Source organism: Mizuhopecten yessoensis, unplaced genomic scaffold (assembly GCF_002113885.1).
Source record: "Mizuhopecten yessoensis strain PY_sf001 unplaced genomic scaffold, ASM211388v2 scaffold716235, whole genome shotgun sequence".
NCBI classification, from domain to species: Eukaryota; Metazoa; Mollusca; class Bivalvia; order Pectinida; family Pectinidae; genus Mizuhopecten; species Mizuhopecten yessoensis.
This window is the reverse complement of record NW_018480015.1, coordinates 115,053-124,822: the sequence shown is the minus strand read 5'-3', so window position 1 is coordinate 124,822 and position 9,770 is coordinate 115,053. Positions and strand designations below refer to the sequence as shown.

The 9,770-nt window shown below is 37.3% G+C and overlaps 1 protein-coding gene across 1 annotated transcript; it reads left to right on the top strand.

The window, feature by feature from the left end:
• The first annotated feature begins 1,762 nt into the window (after positions 1-1,762).
• LOC110442240 (putative nuclease HARBI1) lies at positions 1,763-9,374 on the top strand. Its single transcript, XM_021485742.1, has 4 exons — positions 1,763-2,067; positions 6,328-6,440; positions 6,611-6,722; positions 8,995-9,374. The coding sequence occupies exons 1-4, from the start codon at positions 1,863-1,865 to the stop codon at positions 9,372-9,374; spliced, it is 810 nt and encodes a 269-aa protein (XP_021341417.1). The 5' UTR covers positions 1,763-1,862.
• Positions 9,375-9,770: the final 396 nt, after the last annotated feature.

The following is a 9,770-nucleotide window of genomic DNA, read 5'->3' as shown; positions in this document are numbered from 1 at the left end:
AATGTTAGAGAAAGCCCAAAGAGAAGCTTCTCGTATTATAACTGGTCTTCCTTCATATGCCCGAATTGAAGACTTACTTTTTGAAACTGGTCTAGAAACTCTTTCGAATAGAAGAAAACGCAGAAAACTCCAACCTTTGTATAAAATGCACAACAAATTAACTCGGGACTATTCAAATTCTCTATTGCCATCTTCAGTTGCAGAAAATAACCGTTACGTCCTTAGAAACAATGATGATTATAGCATTCGTCCTTTCAGGCTTTCTCTAACAAATTCATCTTTTATACCTTCAACTCTTCGCGGTCGGAATTCATTGGACCTTTCAGTACCGCCATTGACTTCATTACATTCTTTTAAAAACTCGTTAACATCAAATGTACAATCTCCTCCACCAATCTACTTAGGTTTCGGTGAACGTAAATTGAACATTTTGCACACTAAACTTAGACATCAGTGTAGTCCACTTAAATATGATCTTTTTAGAGTAAACCTGGTTGATAGTCCAGTTTGTGATTGTGGCCATTACTTTTTAACAACGAAAGACACACCCTGCTGCAAAATGTGAATGCCTTGCGTGTTGATTTTAATTTAGAACTACTTTAATTTGGTAATAGTCAACTTTCGGTAGAAAACAACATAAGTATCTTTAGACATGTGCATCATTACATCAAATCCAGCAATAGGTTTTGATAGTTATAATTACTTTTCTATTTTTATTTATGTGCAAGTTGTTATATGTGTTTATGAAATTGCATTTCATTATTTTGCCTGATTTCTTTGTTACATTGATTCTGTTCATTTTGAAGTTACTCTATGAGGATGCATGTCACGAAATTCGTATAATTTTTAATTTATTCAAATGCAAATCGATTTCACAGTTTACACGTTTATTTTTCTAGGTAACACCCCTCCCCTCCATCACCCCCACCCCTCCCACCCCACCTGTCCTTCTCCACCCTATCTTTTACCCTTTCCCAAAAAACATATTCACTATTTTTACCATATGTATTGAGGAGAGGACTCTATTAAGTTGTAATAACTTGTTGTTCAATCCATTTGTATATTTGTACAATGAAATATGTTTAAACTAAGAAACCACATAATAATTAGTATATAATTATATATATATTGATGACACAGGAATGTGAACACATGTTTGAAACACTTTTATGAAGCAAAGGTCTGATGTGTTGTGTACCTGAGGGCTTGATGATAATACGGTTAGTGTGACGTTGGATGCGCTATCCTAATGCGGAGAGTGACAACAAAGTTACGAGTCAGCGTTTATTTAGAAACAAACCAAATTTCAATCTCTCTAAGCGTATGCAAAAATGTTGACGATGTTATAGAGGTGCCAATAAATACTTCTTTTGATAATCTCCCCTCCCCCCCAAAAAAGGTAATCGGCGTGTAAAGAGAAAGTTTATTTAGTTAAAGCCAAAACTGCTGTCTGATTTTTCTAGTTTCTAAAACCAACGTGAAAATCACAACCCTGAACTTATTGATAATATAGTAAGTAAATAAATGAAGAAAGAAAGGTTTTATAAAAGTTTTATGCTTAATTCTACCTTTTTGTACCAAGTTGCAAAAGAGTGAAATTAAAACCAATAAGATGCTGATAATGAAGCAAAACCCCCTTACCTTAAAATTTAGATTACGGTTGTTGGTCCCAATAGTAGCACACAAAAGTATATACAACCAGGCCCCGGAATCTCGAAACTTCTTAAACCCATTCTCTCGAAACTTCTTAAACCCATTTTGAAAGATATAGGTTTAGACCACCTACAATTTATTTTGTTCTGGGCCTTATTGCTGCAACGTTTGAGAGGCCAACATTGAGGAATAAACCACTGGAGCCAATTATGCAGCTTCTTTGCGCTTTACGTTTTTTTGCTACAGTTGCATTCTACAATTGTATCGGTGAAACACTTGGTGTTACAAAAGCATCTGTAGGGAGAGCTATCGATAACGTAAGCGATGCAATATGCAGACTTGGCCAGGACTGGATAGTTTTTCCAGTTGGACAAACACTAGCCACGGTGCAACGGGCATTCCATGACATTGCAGGTAAGTTACGGAGAGTACAATTATGTTATGAACTCATTTCCTCATCTCGATCAATGCAAGAGGTTTAATTTTGTTTCCCTGCGATCAAACAGGTTTAGGCGGAGGTAGATTTTGAAGACCGCCATCCCAATAACTGTCGGAGCTGAAAAACGTACAAACAGGGGCACTTGTTTCTAGACCGTTTCTAGAATGGAGTTTATTTTAACTGTGATATAAGTCATGAAAGACTTCCAACTGGTAACAATTATTAATACGATTATTTGTAGCTCAATATCAAAAGATGTATTGCTGTTGACGTACAAGTAATTAGCATACAATAGGATAGGACACAATGTATTTTTGTCATAACTATTTGAAAAAGTACCATTTAAAAGGTAACCTTCTGGCTGTGCCAAATATGATCAAAACTGGATGAACTACAAAGTCTCAACATAGAATACAACAAGAATAAATGAAAGACTTGCCGTTTCACAAGTTTATTGGCATTTCATTTTTTAAATATTGTTGTGTGTTAACATATGACCAAATGTACTTCCACAGTTGGATCATAATGATATCAGAAATGTTTGTTTTATTGAATTTGAGTAATAATATTCACGTTGTTCAAGTGCATCTTCACTAGCCAAGGTTTACGATTTGGTACGATCCGCTCTACCTACTCTTCAGTATGATAGTGGAGAAGGTAACCGGATTGTACCGGATCATAAACCCTTGGCTAGCGAAGGTGGTTCAAGTGCGGTGATCTCTTTCCACACGTTGTTAAAATCCATAAGTAAGTGCTCATCTTCACTTGCTTTTGACGTCATGATATTGTTATCCATGACGTCATAATATTGGCTTTACTATAGATCTATAAGGAGCAGGTGCTTTGTTAAAACAAGAGGCCCAATGGGCCTGCATCGCTCACCTGGTGTAAATCTCACACTTGTAACCTTAAAAGTGATCTAAAATAAAGCTACAGGCAAAATATCAGTATTTATGATTAAAATTGATTCAAAAGACCCGGTTAATTTTTTTTAAACATTTCACCCCTGTGATTGAAAGTCGAACAAATTTTATAGCCTTTCATCTCAGGATGCAACTTGCAAAGTATCAACATCCTGGGACCAATGGTTATTCAGAAGAGGTCGTTTAAAGTTTTTAACGTATTTGACCCCTATGACCTTGAATATAGGTGAAGGTAATTCATTTGAACAAACTTGGTAGCCCTTCATCCCAGTTTGCTTCTGGCCAAATATCATTACCCTGGGCATTTCGGTTATTGAGAAGAAGTTGTTAAACGTTTTTAACATATTTGACCTCTGCGACCTTGAATATGGGAGAAGGACATTCATTTGAACAAACTTGGTAGCCCTTCATCCCAGTTTGCTTCTGGCCAAATATCATTACCCTGGGCATTTCGGTTATTGAGAAGAAGTTATTTAACGGGTTTTTAAGACAATTGACCCTTGTGACCTTGAATATAATTAAAGGTCATTCATTTGCTCAAACTTTGTAGCCCTTCACCCTAGCATGCTACTGACCAAATATCATCTCCCTGGACAGTTTGGTTATTCGGAAGAAGTTATTTAAAGTTTTTAACATATTTGACCTCTGCGACCTTGAATATGGGTGAAGGTCATTTATTAGAACAAACTTTGTAGCCCTTCATCTCTGCTAGCTACTGGCCAAATATCATTACCCTGGGCATTTCGGTTATTGAGAAGAAGTTATTTAAAGTTTTTAACGTATTTGACCCCTATGGCCTTGAATATAGGTGAAGGTAATTCATTTGAACAAACTTGGTAGCCCTTCATCCCAGTTTGCTTCTGGCCAAATATCATCACCCTAGGCATTTTGGTTATTCGGAAGAAGTTGTTTAAAGTTTTAAACATATTTGACCCATGTGACCTTGAATATGGGATAAGGTCATTCATTTGCTCAAACTTTGTAGCCCTTCATCTCAGCATGCTACTGGCCAAATATCACCCCCCTGGGCATTTTGGGTATTCGGAAGAAGTTGTTTAAAGGTTCTAACATATTTGACCCCTGTGACCTTGAAAATGGGTGAGGGTCATTCATTTGAAAAAACTTTGTAGCCCTTCATCTCAGCATGCTACTGGCCAAATATCACCACCCTGGGCATTTTGGTTATTCGGAAGAAGTTATTTAAAGGGTTTTTAAGACAATTGACCCTTGTGACCTTGAATATAATTGAAGGTCATTCATTTGAACAAACTTGGTAGCCCTTCACCCTAGCATGCTACTGACCAAATATCATCTCCCTGGACAGTTTGGTTATTGAGAAGAAGGTGTTTAAAGTTTTTAACATATTTGACCCCTGTGACCTTGAAAATAGACGAAGTTCATTTATTTGAACAAACTTGGTAGCCCTTCATCCCAGTTTGCTTCTGGCCAAATATCATCACCCTAGGCCTTTCGGTTATTAAGAAGAAGTCGTTTAAAGTAAAATATTGACGCCGGACGACGGACGGACGGACGGACGGACGACGGACGCCGCACCACGGCATAAGCTCACTTGGCACTTCGTGCCAGGTGAGCTAAAAACGGAAGCCGATTGACATCAGACTATCTGTTAGGTCATAGGAATGTATTGATTAACGGACGTAGGAAGTACATCCCTAGTTGAAAATCCAATGTAGGGAGACAGTATCACAATTTCCGCATATTCAAATGTTTAATATTAAACTGATGAATATTATATGTTTATTATTGACAGAACAGTGTTTTCTCTCAATATTAATGTATTTCAAGGCAATGCAGGCATTAATTCAGGTGTTTTTTTTTTACCAATGAGCTACATGTATCCATTTTTCTGTACTTCAGGAAACCGGCTACCTATTTCACTACTGTGAAGTTTTTCAAGGAAGATAACTCTTACCTGCAATTACTATGTGCATATGGTTTTATTATAAAATGTCAATTTTTAATCGTTTATAGATAATTTATTTGACATAATTTCAGCATTTATTAAATTGATATATATTAATGCAATACTAATCTATAGTAGTATCATTTTTATTGACATTATTTTGCCAAAAATTGAGTCTTTCATTTTTTTTTTCAAAAGTCACTCCTTTTTACATAAATTTTCATTTAAATTCCTTAAAATTATGACAACCTATATTTTTTTTGTGGCAGAAATTTTTTTGTCCTTCAAAACAATATAATACAAAATTTGAAGAAATTCTACTGAGAAATGGCGACACAATCCTATTACCTTAAATAATATGCTTGGAAAGATGTGCATTGATTAGGTTGCCTTACAAGTGTCGGCTTAGGGAATTTACTTTAGCTCAGCGGTAGAGCATCGGGCTGTAGAGCCAAGGGTCGTGAGTTCAAGCCCCAGTGACGGCACTATCGTTATCACTATTCCTCGTTCTACTGAATACTAATCTTCATTTACAATTAATATTCTTTAATCAGTGGCGGATGCAGGGGTTTTGTATGGGAAACACATTTATTCTGTGTCCAAAATTAATATGAACAAAATATTTTTAAGATATTTTCCTTTTCATATGTGTATTTATCATTTTAAAGTTGAACCAATGTTTTCTATGGCTTCCCCTAGCCAACAATGTCGAAAACTCTAGGCCCAAGGGTGTTGCGTTGCTCAAAAACCACTGATTTCGAATTTGCTACCCTAAACAATAGGCGATTCCTATTGTCAAACTGTTAGCATGTGACCAGTAAGGTTGATGATCACCTGGTCTTTATTCTACCTGACCCTACCTGGTTATCCCTGTACTTCATATAATGTACCAGTATTGTTGTGATGTGAAGTAATCAGAGGTGAGTCGGCTATACCAGCTCTCATCCTCGATATCAAGGGGTTCGTCTGCTGGATAACCGAACTATTCGGTAGTGAAGCCGACGTAAAACCTATCAATCAATCAATATCAAGGGGCTACGCTTACATGTAATTAGTTCCCAATGCATTCATTGTATTGCATACATGTATCAATCAAAATATAGTGCTGATCACTGTATTGGTTGTTAGCTCACCTACCCGAAGGGCTTGTGAGCTTTATTATTATGTCATGACACGACTTCTTCTGAAGAATGGACAGGCCTAGAGTCATGGTATTTGGCAGAAAACTTCGTTGGTAAGAGCCTGTCATTGTAAAATGTAAAATAATAAAATATTTGTGGACTTCCGTTTCAGTGAATAATGTTCAGACTAGGTTTGTAAATCATGGGTAGACCTCACTTGAAGTCCATAATTGTATAATATTTTGCTTTCATATCTTTAAAAACCAGGATTTCCAAATGTAGCAGGATGTATCGATGGCGTCTTCGTCAGAATACAAGCACCAAAGGAGGACGAGCAGGATTTTGTTAACAGGAAAGGTTTCCTTTCCCTGAATTGCCAGGTACTGCATTTGACTTAACCGAATTCTAAAACTCTAAAGTGCTAGTATAATCACTTTAATATATGCCTTTTAATTAAAACTGGAATCGCTTCATTCCTGCGAAATCATATCGGACTCTGATAATTAAATCTGTTAGTTAAATAGTATGTAAATAATATACATGTATTCAGATGACCTGTGATGCAAGCTATAAAATAACAAGCTGCGTGTGCAAATGGCCAGGAAGCTGCCACGATTCTAGGATGCTTCGGGATAGCAACATCAACAACAAATTTGAGACGGGTAGGGTTGAATTGACTCAAAATTATGCAAATTGATAGCTGTCCAAGGCTTCGTGGATTATTTAGAGTACACTCCGTTTTTTGTGTTATACCTCCATAACATAAACAAGAGGCCCAGAGGGCCTGTATCGCTCACCTGAATATGTTTAAAATAATTGGAATGAAGTTAAGATATAGCACTCCATGGTAGGTGCTGTAAGTACATATGAAATTTCAGAAAGATCCATCCAGTACTTGAGATATAGCGAGAACAAATTTCAAACAGAGCACCACCCCTATGCCCCTAGGGGGGTCATACCTACCAATTATACAAAATTGAGTCCCCTTGACCCAATGATGCTCCAGACTAAATTAGGATAAAATCCCTTAATCCTGATGGTCGAAGAAGGATTTTAAAGGTTTTACCTCTATTTCTCCTATTGGGCCCCGCCCTTCTGTCCCCTGGGAGATCACACCCACTGCTTATACAAAATTGAGTCCTCTTGGCCCATTAGGATGCTCCAGAATAAATTAGGATAAAATCCCTTAATCCCGATAGAAGAAGAAGGATTTTAAAGGTTTTTCATCCATTTCCCCTACTGGGCCCTGCCTCTCTGCTTCCAGGGGGTCAGACACACCGTTTATACAAAATTGGTTCCCCTTGACCCAAGGGTGCTTCATACCACATTTGGACAAAATCCTGTCATTCCTACAGAAGAAGAAGGATTTTGAAGAATTTGCTATGTTTCCCCTATTGGGCCCCTCCCTTCTGCCCCCAGGGGGGCCACACTCGATGTTTATACGAAATTGAGTCCCTTTTGCCCAATAATGCTTTAGACCAAATATGGACCAATTTTTTTCATTCCTACAGAAGAAGAAGGATTTTAAACAATTTGCTATGTTTCCCCTATTGGGCCCCACCTCCCAGGCCCCTTGGGGGCCAGACCCACCGTTTATACAAAATTTGTTCCCCTTCCCCCAAGGATGCTTCTGACCAAATTTGGTCAAAATCTGCTCAGTCGTTCATGACTAGTAGCGTTTAAAAGGAAAAGTTGACGGACAGACGACGGACGGATGACAGACGCTGCGATATGGCATAAGCTCACCATGGTCCTTCGGACCAGGTGAGCTAAAAACATATTCAAGTTAGTACTTAATTATCAAAAATAATTTAGCATTTATTTAAAACAAGAGGCCCAGTGGTATATACAGTATGTACATGTATGGCTATCTGTTCGGCACCTCAGACTCAACCATATCAAAGTTATAGACCAGAAATTAAGTCGCCAGTGCAAGGGCGCCGGGGTTGCCCCAGATACAAGAGTCGATACAAATATCATGATTGTGTTTATCTCTTGAAGTCCAACAATGATATATATGGTTATTGGGTGGGAATTCAACCATTTCAAAATAATGACAAAATACTTAAGTCCCAAGGGGTGGAACCAGACTCCAGTGTAAAATATTTCACTATGACTTTATCGCTTTATGTCTGTAAAATGTATATATGGTTATGGGGTAGGGAACTCAACCTTTTACAAGTTATGGCTCACTAATATAAGCCTTTCAGGACAAGTAACATGTTTTAGGAAAGTTGACGGACAAATGGAAAGACAATGGACACTGCTCCATGGTATAAGCTAACTAATACCCCCACTACTATACAAACCAGAACTGTAAGCTAAAGGCTAACTAATACCCCCGCTACTATATAAACCAGAACTGTAAGTTAAAGGCTTATTAAGACAAAGCATTGCAAAGCAATCGAAAGTCTACCACCAGTAACAAGTATTTCGCACAAAGGGGCATAACTCCACCAAAAAGGGTCGAAATCCCAAATTAAAATGCCGGTGCACAACTACATATAAGATACTGATCATTCATGAAATCCACCTATTAGTTAAGGAGACGTTTTCCGGAGAAGTTTCTGTGGACGACAGACAGACAGACAGACAGAGAGGGTGATTCCAGTATACCCCCCTCCCTAACTTCGTATAATGATGATGCTGATCGATGATGACAATGATGATGATGATGACAAGCTTGTTGTTGAAGCCATAGCCATCTGTGTTCACTGGCTTCCCAGCCCATACCTAGAACATAGGTAATCAAAAAGAAAAAAGAAAAAATTATAATAAATTGTAGAATAATTGCAACTATAAAATATAAGCACTACTTACTAAGGTGAATACATTTCATCAGGATATTTAAGAAACTAATAAAGTAGTGTGATTGATGATGAATGCTGCACCACACCATAGACTCACTGCCACTTCATAATAACACTTTTCCAGGTCAATACAATGGAATACTACTTGGAGATTCTGCATATCCAACAAGAAGATTCCTGATGACCCCGTACAATAATCCAACAACACCACAACAACAGCGGTTTAATAATGCTTTGTGCAAGACCAGAGTGAGGATTGAGCAGACATATGGAATCCTGAAAAGGAGGTTTGCTTGTCTTCACTCTGGTCTTAGAGTTGACCCCAACAAGGCAGCAAGAATCATAACAGCATGTGCAGTTTTGCACAATATTGGCATATACCAAAATGACATTATCAACATTGACGATGATCATATTATAAACGTAGGAGACCACCCAATCAGTTTTAATGGTGTAAATGATGGCAACGCTACAAGGGACCACATCTGTACGTCTTTCTTTTAGAATGCTTTCTCATCAAATTGTCTTTCATAATATTTGTTTCACTCCTAACAGTAGTATTGACAGCAATTTCTCAATGAAAATTTAATGTGATGTAGTAGGGCATTGACAAATCTCATGTCGAAAAAGTAGTTCCAATAGTATTTAGTTTATATTAACATCTCATACTTGAGAAAATATGTTATTGCAAGCATAGAGATTGAAGACATCAATAATTCACTTTGGCTTCTCCTTAAAATCAATTTGATGAGCAAGCATTCTGATTGGTGGTAGTTAGTATGTAAAACAATGCAGATTTATTACTAGTGAAACTAATCAACAAACTGTTAACATTCCCTATAATATTTGTCATTTTGNGTTCCTTCAACCTTCAAACATGAAAATGCAAAACCATTGCAA